The 19,653-nt window shown below is 41.1% G+C and overlaps 1 protein-coding gene across 4 annotated transcripts in view; it reads left to right on the forward strand.

The window, feature by feature from the left end:
- LAMP2 (lysosomal associated membrane protein 2) overlaps positions 1–19,653 on the forward strand; it is an 87,838-nt gene that overhangs the window by 53,236 nt on the left and 14,949 nt on the right. For 2 of the 4 annotated variants that reach the window (XM_077477247.1, XM_077477466.1), the window contains exon 8: positions 1,313–1,480. In XM_077477247.1, coding sequence (XP_077333373.1) covers positions 1,313–1,480 — 168 coding nt within the window. Of the gene's footprint in view, positions 1–1,312; positions 1,481–11,393; positions 14,871–19,653 lie in introns of those variants that run through there. The other 2 variants (XR_013272343.1, XM_077477331.1) reach the window with 2 other exon arrangements.

Genomic DNA, 19,653 nt, shown 5'->3' on the forward strand with positions numbered 1-19,653 from the left:
ATTGTTCTGCCTTCATTTTTCCAGAACCTTGTTCTGTGGCAGAAAGGTCACTACACTCTCTTAATGTGGTGAGAGCAGTCAAGGTCTACTTGAAGGCGACTGCTCAGATTCGTAAAACAGATGTTTTGTTTGTGTTGCTAGAAGGTCCTAAGAGGACAGGCAGCATCGAAATCTACTATTTCTAAATGGATTTGTCAAGTGATTGTTCAAGCTTATGGTTTAAAGAGGGAAAATTCCACCTTTTCATATTAAAGCGCACTCCACCAGGGCTGTTGGTACTTCCTGGGCATTGCATCACCAAGCCTCCATGGCTCAAATCTGTAAAGCCTCAACTTGGTCTTCAGTCCATACATTTTACCATATCCTATCAAGTAGATGTAAAATGTCATTAGGATAACGCCTTTGGGCGCAGTGTACTGCAGGCAGCAGTATAAGTCCTCTAGTCTCTTAGTGCTCTACTTTTGTTGCGTCTCCCTCCTTTCAGTTGGCATTGCTATGGGACATCCCACATAGTAACTACTATGGCTCTGTGTCCCGTGATGTATGATAAGAAAATAGGATTTTTAAAACATCCTACCTGTAAAATCCTTTTCTTTGAAGTACATCACAGGACACAGAGGTCCCTCCCTTCTTTGGTATACACGTGTATTGCTTTGCTACAAAACTGAGGTACTCCCAGTAGTGGCAGAGGTTAAATAGGGAGTGGACTTCTTTTCTTAGGGTGCCAGTGTCCATCACCTGAAGGTGGCCTGTAACCCACATAGTAACTACTATGGCTCTGTGTCCCGTGATGTAATTCAAAGAAAGGGATTTTACAGGTGAGCTGTTTTAAAAATCCTATTTTACAGGCTCTGCATTCGGGTCCATGCACCCTTCCCTGTGTACCTGTCAAACTCTGTTGCATAACGGAGTCCATACAGCTTAAAAAAAATAAAACTTGAGATAGAGATGTACTATTACAAACATGGGAATTCAACTTATTATGGATGCATACTCTCCTAGTGCGGTCATTACGGGTTTTTTTAGCTTAAAGTAGAAGAGGCAGTTACAGTATATGCAGCCTAACTGCATCAAAGTAATAAAGTGAAAGTTCAGCTGGGCTTAAATTCAGTGCATGCAGTCACTGGTTAAAAAAAAAAAAAAAAAATGTCCTGTCAGATAATTTGTAAAATGTTTTTCTATTTTTCATACAGCAACCACCTTTCCTCCATTCTTTCACCTGATTTCTTGTTCATGCCTCATTAAGCAGCTGTACTCGAAAAAATAAAATAAAATACATGTGTGTTTATTTGGAATGTTTTTGCTTTTTTAGGCATTTCTTCTAAAACCAATTTTAATCTGAGTTTATGGGAAGCATCATTGGGTAACTCTTACCTGTGTCGCAAGGAGCAGCTTATCACTGTCTCGGAAGACCTCTACCTTAATACATTTGACGTGAGAGTCCAGCCTTTCAATCTGCATAATGGCACATATGGCACAGGTAAGAATGTGTGCATACTGTGGTGTGTGTTGTTTTAAAAATTTTTAATGTGTTTTTTTTTTTTTTTTTTTTTTTTTATATCTAATCTGAGACTAGTGTGAGCAAGCGGTTTTCATAACTTTAGGCTGCATTTATAGAGAACCAGTAAATTCTTCTTAACCTGTATACTTTGCACTCCCCTTTGCCCGGAGGAGTCTGGAAAGTATATCTTTTGCTACTTCGGGGACAATGATGTCTGTGGCTGTAGAGTTGAAGACCTTTCTAAAGTTCTAACTCCACCAAAGACTGCTTTCAATTCTTATCCATTTAGGGACACAGAAGTGTTTTAACTTCAAGTGGTGCAACCTACAGGAGGATTGGACGTGAAGCCAGAAAAACTGTAGGCAAGCCCGGTATAACCGTCCTACCTCAGTTTTTTTTTTTGCTAGTGTCTTCGGAGGATGAACATCTCAGCTCTGCTGTGTGGAAGACTAAGCTATTTTACCAGCTTTCTTTCTCACTATTCATTGATTTTTATTTTCTTGAATCAAGTCCTCCTTTACTTTTTTTTTTTTTTGCTAGAGCTTGCCTCTTTGATCGTGGGTATCTGGTGCAGCTGTCCTTAGCCTAGCTTTTAGAGTGCCATGTCCGGACCTGGAAGAGACCTTTTGAGTACTGACTTCACGTAGGGTGATTTTCAGACTCTGTTCTGGTAAAAATGTAGTTAGTTTCCAGGTCCGGAGCTGTTGGCATTGCCTTGGAGCTTATCCTGTCACTGAAGTCTCCCTTAGAGTAAAGTGGTTAGGAAGAGCTTCGGGAGCTACCCCAAATAAAGTTTGCTGTGTGCCTTCGTTTTCCACCAGTTACCAGTATGAAAGGTTTTGAGAGAAGTATGGACATATAAAAAAGGAATAAAAAAAAAACAAAAAAAAATATTCTATACTTGCCTAGGTGGATGCAGCATCGATCCTATGCTGCATGCATCTGTCCTTGTCGGCTCTGCAGTGAGAACGGAGCGATCAAACACCGCTGATCACTCAGTTATCTCCTCTGCTCTGAGCAGAGATCGGTGTACTGTCAGTCACCAGCTCTCTGCGCCTCTAGCGCTCACTGGAGCGTTGGGCTGTGGAGAGGGCGGAAGGGGCTGGCTCAGGCTTTCAGCAGAACTGGTTCTCTCTGTGCTTCAGAAACAGCTGTTCAAACCCATTAGAACCGTTTTTCTCTCTACTCTCACTCACAAGATGGTATTCTTTGAAACCATCAGCTCTGTGAGGCGAGTGTCTGAACTGGTGGCTTTATCCTGAATGGAACCTTTTTTGGTTTTGCATATGGACAAAGTAGTGTTGAGCTACAGGACTTTATTCTTGCCTAAAGTGGTTTGCCTTTTGTCTCCATTGGGACAGCCACTGTTTTCTGCAGTCCAAGAGAGAGTTGTGTTTTTTTTTTTTTTTTTTCAATGCCAGGGTCCAGTCCTTCAATAAAGTGCATTATAACTTAAAGGTACATATATTAATATATTTACTGGAGTAAAAAGATTTTTTTTTTCCTACATATGTGTGATTTCAAACTAAAGGAACATTTTCCCAAGAGCATATGGTGGACACTGGGAGGTTCCTTTACTTTCCTATCTCCTGTTACACCTTAAAAACCTACGTAGGATTTTACGTGTAACGATTACTATATTGTGTTAGTACTTGTATTTGTCCATTTCATTTTGTTCTTTGAAGTTTGTCAAACCATAAACACTGGAATGATTAGAATTCTTGTCAGATTTTCTTAATTGTACACCACAGGACATGGAGGACTTCATATTTATGACTACTTGAGCTATGCTGCCAAAAAGGCAGTAATCCACTCAGTCACCCCCCCCCCCACATGCATAACATAACTTGGCCTCATCTATTAGACACCTTTCACACTGGGGGTGTTGTTCAGGAGCTAAAAATAGCACCTCAAAAAATGTCTCACCTGCAACCCCAAAGTGAAAGGCCGAGGGCTTCCACACTGAGGCGCTGCGCTAGCAGGACGTCTAAAGTCCTGCAAGCAGCTTCTTTGAGGCACTTTAGGAGTGGTGTATACACCACTCAAGCACCCCTGCTCATGGAAATCAATGGGCAGTGGTGCTTTTAACCTTTCGCCCACTAGGAGGGGTTAAAAGTGCCCTGCTTGCGGCCAAAAAGCGTCTCTAAAACTACGGTAAATCGCCGCTAAAACTGGCAGGAAATTAGATAAACTGTTAACTTGCAGAGAGACCAAAGGAGGCTGGGAGAAAATGCCCTGGCTCATCCCAGGCATTGTAAGCTGGTGCTTCACTTCTTGGCTAATGCTCAAGCTGAGTTTATCTGAAGTCTACCACTTTGTTTCAACAGTCTGAACTCCTGTTTGTTCTGCCGGAGTGTTCCTGCAGGTGTAAGGCTGCTTGTCAATCCACGATTTCTAGGTGGCTTCTCAGGCCAACACAAGGCCCATTCCACCAGAAGTATCAGTACTTCCAGGGGGATTCAGAAGCAAGCTTCTATTCTAGTTTGGCTGCTACCTGTTCTTTACACATTTACGAAGTGGATTTCAGATTTTGGTGGAAGGTCTTAGCCCTTGTACACACAGGACACATTCCGTCGGAATCTCCAGCTATCGGACCGTTTTGTCGGATAATCCGACTGTGTGTGGTATGCATCGGACTGTTTCCGTCGGAATATCGGGTCAGACCCAATTTTCCAACTTGTTAGAAATATTTTCCGACAAACTGGTCCGATCGGACGTACTCCGATCATGTGTAGAGAATTCCGGACAAAGTGCCACGCATGCTCAGATCAAATTCCTACACCAAAGCTATTGGCTACTAGCGGAACGTAGTCCCGTCGTAACGAAATAACGTCATCACGTTCTGAACGATCGGATTTTCCGACAACTTGGTCCGACCGTGTGTATGCAACAGTTCAGACACAATCCGTCGGACAAAATCCAACGGATTTGGTTGGCAGAATGTCCGACCGTGTGTACAGGGGCTTACAGGTGGCTTTGTAGTGTGGTTCTCCCCTGTTCTGTTTTGGGTGTGTTGAGCTTTGTCACTGTGTTGCCCACCCCACTTTTATAGTGCTTTGGGACATCCCAAATAGTAATGAAGTCTTCTGTGCCTTGTGATGTACGATTAAAAAAATTTGGATTTTTTGTTTTACCTGCAAATCCTTTCTTGACGTATCTCAAAGGACATGGAGATCCCTTCCCTCTTGTCTCTGTTCCTCTTCCCTTGCTACAAAATTGAGGCTTAGCTAGGAGAGGTTATGCCTGGGTGAGGATCAGTGTCCCTTGACCTGAAGGTGGCAGCATAACCCAAATAGTCATGAATACAGAGTCATTATTATTATTATTTATTATCTCCGTTCAAGAGCTTCCCCTCATTCTGTCCCACAGACAATGTATGGCCAGGCAGGAAGTGGGTGAGAATCTGTAACCAACACACATAGAAATCACTATCTGACAGGGGGCTTCCCCTACTCTACTAAAGAAGCGCATTTGTTTTCGGTCTTGTTTTTGGGTTGTTGCTATATATGGTTTTTGTTTGGGATGTGCCCTGGTGCTGTTCTTGTCCACAAGATGGCACTGCTTAGTGTGTGTGCCCCTTTAAAGGTCAGCAAATTAGGGTAAATCTCTAATGCCGTGTACACACAATCGGACAAACCGCCAGACTTTGTAGCGGAGGTCCACCGGACTTTCCGAAGGAGCGGACCTGCCCACACACGACCGGCCTTTTGAAATGAACGGACTTGCCCACACACGGAGGAAAGTCTGTTCATTTTGAACGCGGCTCCAGGTAGACGGTACTAGCGAAGGAAGTCAATGTCGCAGCCTCCATCGGCGAGATTGACACCTCACTGGCCCCGTCACCTGGTATGGACTTAAAGGGGAAGCCCTACGCCGAAAAAAACGGAATGAGGGTCCCCCCCCCCAAGCCCATATCAGACCCTTATCCCAGCACACAGCCCGGCTGGTCAGGAAAGGGGGTGGGGACGAGCGAGCATTTTCAGTTTTGTGGTGCTCAGATGTAGTCAAGTTCAGTTAACTTAAGTTTAATTGAACAAGCTGAATCTAGAAACGGTTGCCTGTCACAGCTGCTCTAGTTTTGACAAATTCCCTCCCCTTTAAATAAATTTATATATATATATATAAATATAGTACCTGCAGTTGTTAAATCGGTAGTAAACTGGTAAACCCCACCCAAAGAAGTCTGCAAGATAATGACGTAATGTGCTAGTATTGGCATGTTAGCACATTATGCAATACTTACCTTAGAATGAAGCCCCCACAGGGGCACCCGGTCACTGTTGAGGGAGCCGTCCTGTTTCTTCCGGGTTTCCAGCGATGTGAGTGGCCGAAGCCACGACGTCACGCCCTTGATTCCATACACATGTTACCTTTTAGCCCCTAACCTTTTTTTTTTTTTTTCTTCCACAGTGCTGCAAACATAACCTTTTTACCCTGCCCTTTCTTTCCCACTGATTTTAGAAAATTTTTCATTACCAGCCCTGTGTAATTATTGCATGGAATTTATTCAGCCAGTCTGCAGTGTTAGGACTGGACTAAAGCCCCGTGCACACGGGCCGAATATCGGCCAATTAAACAGAAACCGACCGACATTCGGCCTGTGGTACGGCAGCCTGTTCGACAGAAGCTGTCTGAATGCCTGCTTTTTGTTGAAGGGGCATGACTGAAAAACTGGACCATGTATGGACAGTGCAGCACACCATCCATACATCTCAGTAAGTGCCTGAGAACTTGTGAATGTGTAAGGAGCAATGCCTCATGGGATATGTAGTCCTGGGCAGGAAGTGATTGGTCCTAAAGGCAGAAGTTTTTTTTTTTTTTTGTTTACCTTGCTATTGTGGAACTCTGAAGGCAGGAGGAGCCAGAAGCGTCAGTGGGGGGACCCCAGAAGAGGAGAATCGGGGCTGCTCTGCACTAAACCATTACAGAGCAGGTAAGTATACCATGTATGTGTAAGGCTGCATTCACACCTGAGCGTTTTTTCAGCTCGTAAAATGCCCAACAAACAAAATCCCATTCATTTCAATGGCACCTGTTCACATCTGAACATTGTCACCTGAAGAAAAACACCTGAAGCTCAAAGTCCATGAGCTTCTTTTTGGGCAGATTACAGGCGTTTTTGCTTTTTACATTTGGTAACCTTTTGACCTGTGCAAAATCGCGGTTAAAATGCACGAAAATGAATTGCTCAGGTGTGAATGCAGCCTGAGGGAAAAAAAATAAAAATCACAAAGGCTGTGTGCAGGGAAGATCAGCATCCGAACCCAGAGAAGGTGGAAGCCAATAGGCTTAAGGTAATATAAGGCATTACAGTTACATTTAAAGTAAACATTTTTAGTATATATATATATATATATATATATATATATATATATATATATATATATATATATATATATATATATATACAATAAAAGAGACACCCTAGAGCAGTGATGGTGAACCTTGGCACCCCAGATGTTTTGGAACTACATTTCCCATAATGCTCATGCACTCTGCAGCATAGGTTAGCATCATGGGAAATGTAGTTCCATAACATCTGGGGTGCCAAGGTTCGCCATCACTGCCCTAGGGAATAAAATGCTGGTTGTTGCAACTTTTTATGTCGCACGGTATTTGCACAACAATTTTTCAAATGCGTTTTTTTGGGGGGAGGAAGTTTCATTAATTAAAAAATAACAAAACGGTAAAGGTAGCCCAATTTTTTTGTATAATGTGAAAGATGACATTGCGCTGAGTTTGCTTCTGTGCGCGAGCTACCGGGGACAGGGGCGATTTAAAAAAAAAATTTTTTGTTTATTTTTTACACTTTCTCTTTTAATTTTTCTTTTGATCACTTTTATTCCTATTACAAGGAATGTAAACATCCCTTGTAATAGGAATGGTGTGTGACAGGCCCTCCTTATGGAGAGATTACGGGGTCAGTAAGACCCCACATCTCTCCTCCAGGCTGGAAAGCATGACATTTTTTTTTTTTTAAATTCACAATCCCATGCTTTCAGCCACAATTGCGGCTTGTTTACAAGCCTGGATGTGACATCATAACGTCGTGCCCGGGCCTCCGACGGTCATAGAGATGACTGGGGACCATCTGGTCATCGGAAATCTCTATGGTCCTCATCCGGCGGTGGCCAATTCTTTCTCTGGGTCCCTGATGGTACAAGAGAGCCCGGAGAAGCATCGGAGCGCGGCAGGAAGGTTGTGGATGTCCCCTTCCGTTGCCTGTAAGAACGATCTAGTGGCTCAATTGCCACTTTGATCGTTCTTACAGTGCACAGAATCTCCGGCTGAAAAAGAGAATATCTGAATGATACCATCATTCAGCTATTCCCACTGAAAGTCAAGGACGTCATTGGATTACGAATAACTGAGTTAACAAGCGTTTCGCAATACCAGCTATCCTTTTTTTTTTTAAATCCTGATTGTTTGCAAGCGTTGTCTCGCAAAACGAGCAGGATTCAAGCCTCCGCGGGGTGCTTCCATTGATGACTTTGGGGAAACTTGCTTCGATATACGAGTGCTTTGCTTTGGATTACAAGCATTCTTCTGGAAAGAATTATGCCCGTAATCCAAGGATGGGTAGAGGGAGATGGAGGGAGAGATGGATTAACCCCTTTTATAGTAGAAATTCTATGCTCTTTTTGTACTATAAAGGGCTAATTTTATTTTTTTAACCCCCTTCTGACAGGTGCTGCAAAAAAAAAAAAAAAAAAGAAAAAAGCATGCTGCTACTAAACGTCTTAGGCCGCGTACACACGGGCGGATTGTCTGCCCAACTAAGTTCGGCAGACAATCCGACAGACAGTCCGTTCAAAATTAGCATGAACGGACTTGACTGCACACGATGAGCAGACAGTCCGCTGAAAGCGTGCGCGATGACGTGTACAGCACGTACGACGGGACTAGAAAAACGACGTCTTATACACTGCAATGCAACCTTCGGCCGTGTAAATCCTTTCTGAGCATGCACCATACTTAGTCCGTCCAACTTGCCTACACACGAGCGGACTGTCCGCTGAAACCAAGTTTGGACGGACAAAACCAAGTTTGAACGGACTGTCTTACGGAAATTCTGTAAGACTTTGTTCGTCAGACTGTCCGCTGAAAAAGTCCGCTGAAGCCCACACACGAGCGGACTGTCCGCTGAAACACTGTTCAGCGGACTAAGTTGGACAGACAATCCGCCCGTGTGTACGCGGCCTTAGGCCTGGTTCACACCTATGAGGTTTTTGGTGCTTTTTGCATAACTACAGTTCATTTAACATGGTTTTCTATGGGACACGTTCACATCCTATGCTTTTTTTCAATGCAAAACTGTGCCTTTTGGTTCAATAGACTTCAATGGAGAAGCTGCAGTAAAACATCTATTGTGTTTTTGCCACGATTTGTGTTTTTTTAATCTGGCTTAAAAAGGCATAAAAAAAACGCAAATCGCACCAAAATCTCCTGTGTGCAAAAAGCACTGCAGAAACTGATCAAAGGCAAACAGCATAGGTAAGCACCTAGCCTTATGCTGGCCATATAGGTATCGATTTTCGGATGAGAATATTCATAAGCAAAAACGTTGTACTTATGCTGAATGAAAGAATGTTGTTTGAAAATTTCACTTGCTCTTTTAACATTATTATTGACAACATTTACATTAATTTTAAAATTAATCGATAATGAAATCAACGAGTTTCATTATAGATTAGTTGGTCCGCACCTTCCTCTCTGCTCGGGGGGTGGGGGGGGGGTTGCCCCATCATTGGCGTTCCACGGGGTGGGTGGAATACTGCCCCATCATTGATTTTCTTGCGGGGGGGGTAGTGCCCCATCATTGGTGTTCCCAGGATGAAGTGTGCCCCAGCATTCATTGGTGTTCCTGCGAGGAATAGTGCTGCCCCATCATTTTCATTATTACTGTAAATAAAGGAAAAAATTGCATATTACGGGTTTTTGATTTTGATTTATCCAATTAATCTAACAATCGGCCAACTGATTGTGAAAATAATCGTTAACTGCAGCCCTAAATGTAATTGCTGAACAAAAACCACATACTGTCTGAAAATTCCTTTGACCAAGAAGTTTTCTATTTTGCTGCTTCGCATTTTCCCATTACTGTGGTCAAAAAATGAATTCCGATTTCATCCCACTAAATCAAATGAACGTTCTTAAAATACATTTTTTTTTATTTAATTTTTTTGAAGGAAGACATTTTTTTTGTATGGCCAACATAAGTGACAGCAGGCACAGGTAGCTTTTATCAAGCCACCGGTTTAGGACAAGGGAGTCTGTCATACATAATATATTACATTTCTGTCTGAAAATTTGCAAAACAGGCTTTAATTTTTTATTTTTCTTTAAATAAAATATTGATCTCTGAGTGATATTTTTACCAGATTCAACCTCCTAAGCCCTTGTACACACGGTCGGACATTCCGACAACAAAATCTGTCAGATTTTGTCCGAAACTGGTGTTGCATACACACAGTCGGACAAAGTTGTCGGAAAATCCAACCGTTCGTAACGTGATGACGTTATTTCGTTATGATGGGACTACGTTCAGGCTAGTAGCCAATAGCTTTGGTCTAGGAATTTGATCTGAGCATGTGTGTCACTTTGTCCGATCGGAATTCTCTACAAACAATCGGACAAAGTCCGATCGGATCATGTTGTCGGAAAATTTTATAGCCCAGCTCTAAAACTTTGTTGGTCGGATATTCCGACGGAAACAGTCCGATGGAGCCCACACACGGTCGGATTATCCGACAATGTGGTCCGATCGGACATTTTCCATCAAATGTCCAACCGTGTGTACAAGGGCTAACAGTAGATACAGTAGATCTCCTTTGTTTTTCTCAGAGTGGATTAGAGATTTTGCTCCCTAACCATATAGTTGGTTATTTTATATTTAGCACTGCATATAGATATTTAATAATAAATTGCCTTTTCTTTTTTTTTCCAACTTTACATATTACCTAAATTATACACCACTTTATTTATTTGTTATCCGATTTAATCAAACACATAAATGGCCAACTAATCGATTATTAAAATAATTGTTGCAGCCCTACAAGTTTTTCACTGCCTATGTTGACAGGAGTAGCCATTTGCTTTTGGTATTAAGACGCCTAGTGAAGTTTTGTATGACTGACTCATTTCAGTATAGGATGTCTTGGGGTCGCATCAGAAACGATAACTTCCTAATATTTTCCAGTCTCTGATGTTATGGGTTTGCTTACTTTGTGCTTAATAAGTGTATAAAACCATCTTTGTATTATCCCCCAACAGAACCTTTAAATCCTTTTTAATGGTTTTCTCATTTTCATCTGGCCAGAACATAAGCCGACCTTTCTGTAAGCTTTACCTTGAATACTCTAGCACGTACAGGTCACTTTCCCAACTTTCAGGGTAGGAGCACCTTTTTTGTTTTTTAAAAGTTTTAAAGACACACTCAATAATTTCACCTACTTGAGAAACCTCAAATACATTGCTAAAGGCACTTTGAGAAAATACAAAAAAATGTGACGCTTGCGTATGTACTCCTGCCCCACTTCTATTGTCCAGAAACTTCCCCACTCCCTGCACCCCCACCCACCCCCCGTTCATATTGGGCAAATACTTTGATGAGCTGCCTCTTTGCCCAGTAATAATGTGTGAGGCAAGCAAGAACTGGCAAGCACCTTTACTTCCAGAAAATGCCAGAGCTTTACCTCTTCGGAATGTCTGGCGTTCGGCTATAAAAGCTGCACTTTTTTTGTTGCTTTAAAACTGGTTTGGAATACACTAGTGTATATAATTTGTTGTTGTGTCATAGGCTTGGCTTACATTTTACATAGTTTCATACTTTTTATTTTTTTTTTCTCTTTTCGTTTTCACCCATTTTATTTTATTTTTTTCCCATCTACAGCTTCTGAATGTCACCTCGACGACGACTCCATTTTAATTCCAATCATAGTTGGTGCTGCACTTTCAGGCTTAATTGTCATTATTGTGATTGCTTACCTAATTGGCAGAAGAAAAACCTATGCTGGATATCAAACAATTTAATTGCCCCCTCCTCAGGCCTGATTTGCACTTTTCTCTTTTTTTTTTTAAAGTAGGTGCAAGTTCTGAACTATAATCTACATACATGCATCTTCCTCTCTAATATACCTTGGCAGTCTGGACCCCCTTGTAGAACCCCCAACTAGTATGGAGCTACAAGTCTCACTGTGATGGGCCTTGTGAACATGACTCTGCTTTGGTATTCCTCAACGGCTGGGAAGCTGCAGGTTTAATTTTTTTTCCTGCACATACTCACTATTTTAACTGCTTTTAATGCTGCTAAATCTGCAAAGAGAAGGGAATGTTTCTAGCGCATCAATGTATTTCAGACCATGTTGCTCAGTCTTGCATCTACTTCTCTATCATTCCACATGTTGAGCTATATTAAAAAAAAAAAAAAAAAAAAAAAAAATCTGCTCCAGCATTTTCAGTTGTATTTAATTCAAGCACTGCATTATCTTCTCCTTCTGTTTTGTTGAGCTGGACAATGTGACTGTAAAAAACAGCTGCCTAGGAGACAGAAATACTTGGCCGTGGCTCGTAATAGCCAGAGCCCTTAATAGGCAGGGTTCCTGCTTGCCCCAGCTAGTGTTTGTGTCCTGGTCATGTTAGCCTTGTGTTATGTGTTTGCAAAATGCACTGTTCACAGGACAGAAGACCATTACACTCCCAAATGAATGTTTTTACATTTTTTTCCCTTTTTTGCCTGTGAGTTTCAGGGCAGAAACTTGGCATGCAATGAACACATAAGGTAGCTATGCGTTCTTGGTCCCATTGTTACCCTTATAGGCAATACTTTCATGGCAGTTTAGCAGTCTGGCAGATATCAGTCTATTTTCTCTAGTGTTATTAGTTTATGATTTTGGTTTTCTTAAAGTGGTGTTGCTACCAAAAAATAAAAAGTCATTTAAAATTCTTAATATAAAAAAAAAATAGGAAAATTATTTTTTTTACTCGCCTCTAAATACCTGTTGCTAGGGGGTCCTTCGTAGTCTGCCTTCTTCCTTGCCTGGGGTGGTGGCATCACTTCCTGTTGCGCCGCACAGTCACCTGGGACCTGTCACGTGTCCCTGGTGACTGTACGGCGTATCACGGCGCCCTGCACCACTCGCGCGTGCGCAGTGGGTGCCCGGCTGTGAAGCCACAGCCAGGTGCCCACAGCCAGGTGCCCACAGCCAGGTGCCCACAGCCAGGTGCCCACAGCCAGGTGCCCACAGCCAGGTGCCCACAGCACGCATGATGGCGCCATGAGCAGAGCGGGAAACGAGGGAGGGCTTCGTTCCCCCACATTGCTGGACCCTGGGACAGGTAAGTGACCGATTTATTAAAAGTCAGCATCAGCAGTATTTGTAGCTGCTGACTTTTATTATTTTTTTTTTTTTATTTTTTTATTTTTTTTTTAGGGGTACCCCACTTTAAGGATCTGTACATTTTACTTTAATGAATGTAAAGCCCAGTGGTGTACAGTAGCCCATAGCAACCAACCATTAGTCTTGCTGCATGACATTTGGGATTGGCTGCTAATGTTTACAGTACCTGCAGCATGCTATTATAGAAGTCTCTCCTTTTACAAGCTGTGTACAATCCTTTTGTATTGTAATATTTCAGTATTGACCTGGATTTTACTGATTATATAGATTTCTATTGATTTGTGTGTTCTCTTAAACCAAATCTGTAGATGTGGAGAAAGAAGAAGAAATGGTAGAGTCCTTCACTTGAAAGCTACCATAATTTAGGGAGATTTATTAATACACTACAAACTAGCTTGAAAATATCATTTTAAAAAAGCCTTTAAAGTGGAAGTAAACCCATCGATTTAGAAAGTAAAAAAAAAAAAAAAAAAAGGCATGCCGGGAATGCTAACGACACATTGGCTGTGCTCTCAGCCAAACTATCAAACCATCCATTGGCTGGTGTCATAACGAATCACATGTGCAGCACCATAGCAGTTGAAGATTAAACAGAGGCAAAGATGGCAGCTTCCTTGGCTGAAAATGATAGGGGAGTTTACTTACACTTTAATTTGCCATTTTAATTTAAGGCTAACTAAAGACCTATGTGTTAACAGCATAAGCTATATAAATAAAGCTTGATGACCGCACAGCTGTAAATTTTTCTCTTGCTGACCATTGAGTTGTCTCTTGATATTTCTGCCCCTTGAAACTGTTGTCGGGGTACAGTTGATGGGTTTTCTTCCTATCCTGTTTTTTTTTTTTTGTAACTGGTCGTTTGGGCTAAAAATCCAGACAAGCAGGAGGAGAGTTTGCTGAATGGCATCATGGCTACGATTATCAAGATGGAGCATACCGAAGGGCGGTAAAGGAAAGGTTGCATCTTTTATACAACAAAGGTTATAATAAACAGCTCGTAGAAAAAGGAAGGATCTTCTAAATCTATTTGTTTCATAGAGTTGTCTCCCAGATGTGTGCCTAAAGTAAACCTTCAAATAGTATACCTGTGCTTGCCTTAAAAGAAAAGGCCACACTGGTGATTTATGGCTATCCCTTCTCTTCACTCCTTTGCCATTCTTCCTTGGTATACTTCTCCTTTTGAGAAGGATGGGTGTGATGGCAACTGGGGAAAGTCCTTGTGTGTTTTCAGTAGCCTAATTGTTAAAGTCCATAAACTCTTCTTAAAGTGGAAGTAAACCCATGGATTTAAACAGTAAAAAAAAAAAAAAAAGGCATGCCGGGAATGCTAACTGCACATTGGCTGTGCTCTCAGCCAAACTATCAAACCATCCAATGGCTGTTGTCATAACGAATCACATGTGCAGCACCATAGCAGTTGAAGATTAAACAGAGGCAAAGATGGCAGCTTCCTTGGCTGAAAACGATAGGGGAGTTTACTTCCACTTTAAGCCTACAAAGACAGGCAAATGGCCACTGGCTAACTGCTATTGAGGGTCAGATCAATAGCACGGGTCAGAAAATCTGTCCTTGCCTATCCTAAATACACAATTTATAGAGCACTCGGGCTGGAGGGTGGACAGATTGTCAGAAAACACAGTGAAACAGGTCAATTTAACATTTCCTTGCAATCCTTTTTGTTTTGCCGTAAAAGGTTATAACTTACGTTCTATAAATTTGCAATTTTCCTTCCACCTCCATTATTGCATCTTTCATTTTGAATATTTTAGCAATATTTGATTACTTGCAATTGATCACTCCACAAAATAAAAATTATAAAGCTCTTGATTTTTGTGTTTTGCAATGGTATTCTACATCTATGATTTCTTTTGCTCCTATATAGAATTTTTGTATGTCTTTGGTCTGATTAAAGTAATTCAATTTATGAATACAATTCTAACCAAACTTCAATAAAATTGAGTGGAAACACTTGTCATGGTTTTTATATTTGCTATTGCCGTAAATCTGTGTAGTTTGTTCCACTTAAAATGGTTGTAAACTCTAGGACAAAAAAACAAAAAAAAAAACTGCATGACAAAGGCATTATGAGCTAGTATGCATGGCATACTAGCTCATTATGAATTAGTTACCTAAGATCCAATCCCTTGCAGCTGTCCTCATACACCGTTCTGGCGGCCAACGTTGCAAGCTCCGGCGCTGTGATTTGGCCGGAGCCGCGATGACGTCACTCCTGCGCATGCCCCTGGTAACGGCACACTCACTGAAGCAACAGCACGTACGTGCCGTTTCTTCGGTTTGCTCCAGTGCGCACGTGCCGATGAGGTCGGCACATGCAAATACAGGGGCCATCTTCTAAACCGTTTAGGAGATATCCAGGGTAGCTACAGGTAAGCCTCATTATGTGTAGCAAAAAGTTTGTAAGGGTCTACAACCACTTTAACATGTAAGTTTGTCTTCATTACTTAGCAGCTATTTAATGAGCAGTGTAACAAAGTAATCCACCTAAAAGCTTCTTGAACAGCTGCAGCATTACTTGTCGGTGATGATTAATCTGATGTCAAGTACTGGGTGTCTTAAGGTTATAATGCTGACTATCGCTTTATTATATCTCTGTGGACAGACTTGTAGCAGTTTGCCTGCAGTATTGACTAGATGGGGGTCACAAACAAGAATCTGGTTTTAATTTGGAGTGGACATTCCCTTTTTATAAAACCATTTTTTATTTTGTGCACTAGGTACCAGTGGCTCTGTAAATATCATGTACCTCCTAGTTTTATACCATTAGCATGGAATCTTTGTATATTTTCTACTTTGGAGGAAAGGTCTGTGACACTTTAAGGTTGATAACAGAAATAAGCATGTTTTGCAAAGTGAATTTTCATTTAGCTTAGTGAACAAGGTGAAGCTCTGCAAACTCAATCGTGATATCAGGGTTTTTTTTTTTTTATTTGCACATGATTGGGTATTCCTTTCAAAATGAATTTACACCTAAATTCACCTGATTCATTAAGGGGGATACCTTTTGAACAAAGCCCCATTTGTTTTTATTAATTTTTTTGTATCTTTTTAACACCAAGCCTAGCAAATCTTGTTTGCAATTTAGGGCATAACTAGTTTGTGATGTTCTGCCCATTCTTGTCTGTTCCATATTTATGGATTTTATATATATATATATATATATATATATATATATATATATATATATATATATATATATATATATATATATATATATATATATATATATATATATATATATATATATATATATATTATTCCATCCCATCACAAACCACCCTTTGTCCCTCAAGTAGTGGCGTTCGCCACGTTTTGTGCACACCTTAGATCAGCATTAAAAGAAAAGAGTGTCAAGTCCCTAGTATAATAGTTGGCAAAAGTCAGCAAAGGACAGTTGGCTATTTATGGTGTTAAAAGGTTATAAAAACCACTGGGTAAGTACCTACATTCAAGGGCAAGGGACATTGGTTTAGTGCCACATACAGTAAAAGCGCACTGGACAGCTGTGCACAATCTGACCAAGTAATTTGCAAGATATGGCATTATCTTGCATCTGAATATGCCAGGGCTCTGATCCAGTAATTTGCTAAACGTTTATCACTACTTTTACCACCTGCTGCATAAAATACTATTGTAGCTTTTGAGAAAAAAAATTCTGTAGGGATGGAAGGTAGGTGCCAAGCCTGTCTTTTTAGTTATGCACATTTTGAATTTGCAATATTGCTTTTTACTGGAGGTACACGGTTTCTCACATTATGTTCTGAGGTCCCGAGTGATTGCAGAGCCTGTCCTACTCAACTCTTCCACATGCTAATCTACTTACACACGCATGGTCATGAAACAAACCTAACACAGGTTTCTTCGTGGTAAGGATAAAGTACTGCTGTACCCTACCTTTCAGCCTTTATGCACTGTAAATGTTATGACCATATGTTTCTGGGCCTCCATGCTCTGCACACAGATCCCTTTGAGACTGAAAAATGTATTGAATAGGAGATGGCTGACACTTTATTAGGAAGTAGCTGTTCACGTCTTAGACTGTCCCTTTTACCTGGATGCTGCTCTCCTAGAGAAATGCACATTGCTGTGGCGTACTGGTATGCCAAGCTTTATATGTCAGGAGGCTGCAGTCCAAAATGTGTTTTCAGGTTATTCACAGCCTTACTAAAGCTTCATGTACACCCTGCGCAGCTACATTTACTGCAGCCATGGGAAAAACGCAAAAGGCACCATGGTTTTGCGCTTTCCTGTGGCTGGCAGTCAGAATGTTCCTATCCTGAACTTCATTATTCCGCATTCAGGAGAGAGAGGTTGAACTCTTCACCTAACGGTGACCGATCCTAAATGCTGCTGAAAGCCTATGTGTGCATTGACACACAGGATTTTATGGAGTTGAGTATTAGCTTTGGCAAAAAAAAGGCAAAAGCTTAGGAGTTGCTAGTGTACACGAAGCCTAAAACTATAGATTGGGCTTGTCCCAAAATGATCGTCTTCCTTTGGGAATGTTTTGTGTTAAAATCTTGGACTGAAGATTCATCTCACTATAAAGGTCATCAGACCACAGTCTTTCCTCACAGCACTGGTCAATTAGTTAATGCCCAAAGTAGGGGCCTATAAACTTCCAACTGAGCCGTCCTCTAAATCCAGAATAGGGGGACTTTCTATTGTCTAGATATGAAATAAATAGTTCCTTTATTAAATACAGCAGTACTTTTTGCAAATGCTAGTGGTCCTTAAAACCCACATCTCTAATTACAGTAAAAAAAAGTAAAGCTATGTTGTCAAAGGACTAAAGATTATTTTAAGAGAATCTGAATGGGCAAAGTGACAGATTTCTTATAAAACCCTCACCCATCCACCAATCCTTTCCCGGTTAACTGCCACTGCTATGTTTGTCTCTTGGAACCATCAGAAATGGCAGGTGCTTCCATTGATGGAAGAGCATAAAACCTTCTGCCCTCCCACATGTGCTTTTTTCTTTTTGCACCTGGTGACCAAACACTTTTTACTGTAGAAAACGTAAATGTATTTTATTGGGATTTTATGTAATAGACCAACACAAAGTGACACATAATTGTGAAGTGGAAGGAAAATGATAAATGGGGTTCAGTGTTTATTATAAATATCTGAAAAGTTAGTTAAGGACTGCAGTAGGGAACAGACACAAAAGCTACGCTCAGCATCTTTCCAAATAACTGTTCTGTTTTATTATGCTGCAATTGAAGGTTTTTATACACATGATTACGCAGATATCACATTAATATTACAATTGTACGTTTATGGTAACAAGGGCGTTACATAGGCAGGCTAATTCTAATCAGGACTCGAAAGAATGCAAACATGTACCGAAAACATTATTAGTGCCGTGTGCACAGTGAGGGCATTGTGCAATACATATGAAATTTGAATTATATACAGAACTTACAAATTTCCATTAGCGTGTGTATTTTTTTTTTTCTTTCCCCTAACCCTTCTCCACAACTTTATCACTGACCTATGTGGTGTGTTCCCTGGCCTTCACGATGCTGTTTGTTTGCTAAGGGTTTCTAACAAACCTCTGAGGGCTTCACAGAACAGCTGTATTTATGCTGTGATTAAACTGCACACAGGTGGACTCTATTTACTGATTTGGGTGACTTCTAAAGGCAATAGGTCTCACTAGATTTTAGTTAGGGGTATCCGAGTAAAGGGGGCTGAATACAAATGCACGCCACACTTTTCAGATATTTATTTGTAAAAAATGTTGAAAACCATTTATCATTTTCATTCCACTTCACAATTATGTGGCACTTTTGTATTGGTCTATCACATAAAATCCCAATAGAATCCATTTAGGTTTTTTGGTTGTGACATGACAGTTTGGAAAACTTCAAGGGATATTGAATACTTTTTCAAGGCACTGGATCTACTCTCTATCATATTAAATAATTGCCTCTGCATTTGATTACTGGATTTAGTAATAACTTGACTTAAACTGTGAAGGGCATGTGCGGACTGGCACAGAGCCCACTCACATGCCTATAGCAGATGATGCAAATCTGAAATGGTGTGTCACACACTGCTGGTATCCTCCATAAGAAACTTTATTGGAGACTGCTCAGACAACATGATTCTGCAGCGATGTTCTGTCTGAACAGTCTCCAATAAAGTTTCTTGTGGATGATGGTATTGTTGTGTGACCCTCCTTTAAACTGGCATAGAATTGTAGTATGCTCATTAGCAGATGTTCCAGAGCACTTCCCTACAACACCCCCCCCCTACATCAGATGTCAGGAGCCAACCCCACACCCTTTTATGTCACAGTGCACCTCTCTTACCTTGTGGGGGCAGAGCTTGGAAGCAGAAAGTAGGGGATGGAGTCGGAAGCTGGAGTTTGCTGAATTCTAAGCCCCTGTACACACGGTCGGAGATTCTGCCGACCAATTCCGTCGGATTTTGTCTGTCAGATTTAGTCTGACGGATTGTGTCCGAAACTGTTGCATACACACGGTCGGACTAAGTTGTCGAAAAATCCGATCTTTCAGAACGTGATGACGTAATTTCGTTACGATGGGACTATATTCAGGCTAGTAGCCAATAGCTTTGATGTAGGAATTTGATCTGAGCATGCGTGGCACTTGGTCCGATCAAAATTCTCTACACATGATCGGATTACGTCTGACCGGCCCAGTTGGTCGGGAAATATTTCCAACATGTTGGAAAATTGGGTCGGACGGAGATTCGGACGGAATCAGT

The sequence above is a fragment of the Lithobates pipiens genome, unplaced genomic scaffold (assembly GCF_037356315.1).
Source record: "Lithobates pipiens isolate NorthernLeopardFrog02 unplaced genomic scaffold, aLitPip1_a1.2 Scaffold_1, whole genome shotgun sequence".
In the NCBI taxonomy this organism is placed as follows: domain Eukaryota; kingdom Metazoa; phylum Chordata; class Amphibia; order Anura; family Ranidae; genus Lithobates; species Lithobates pipiens.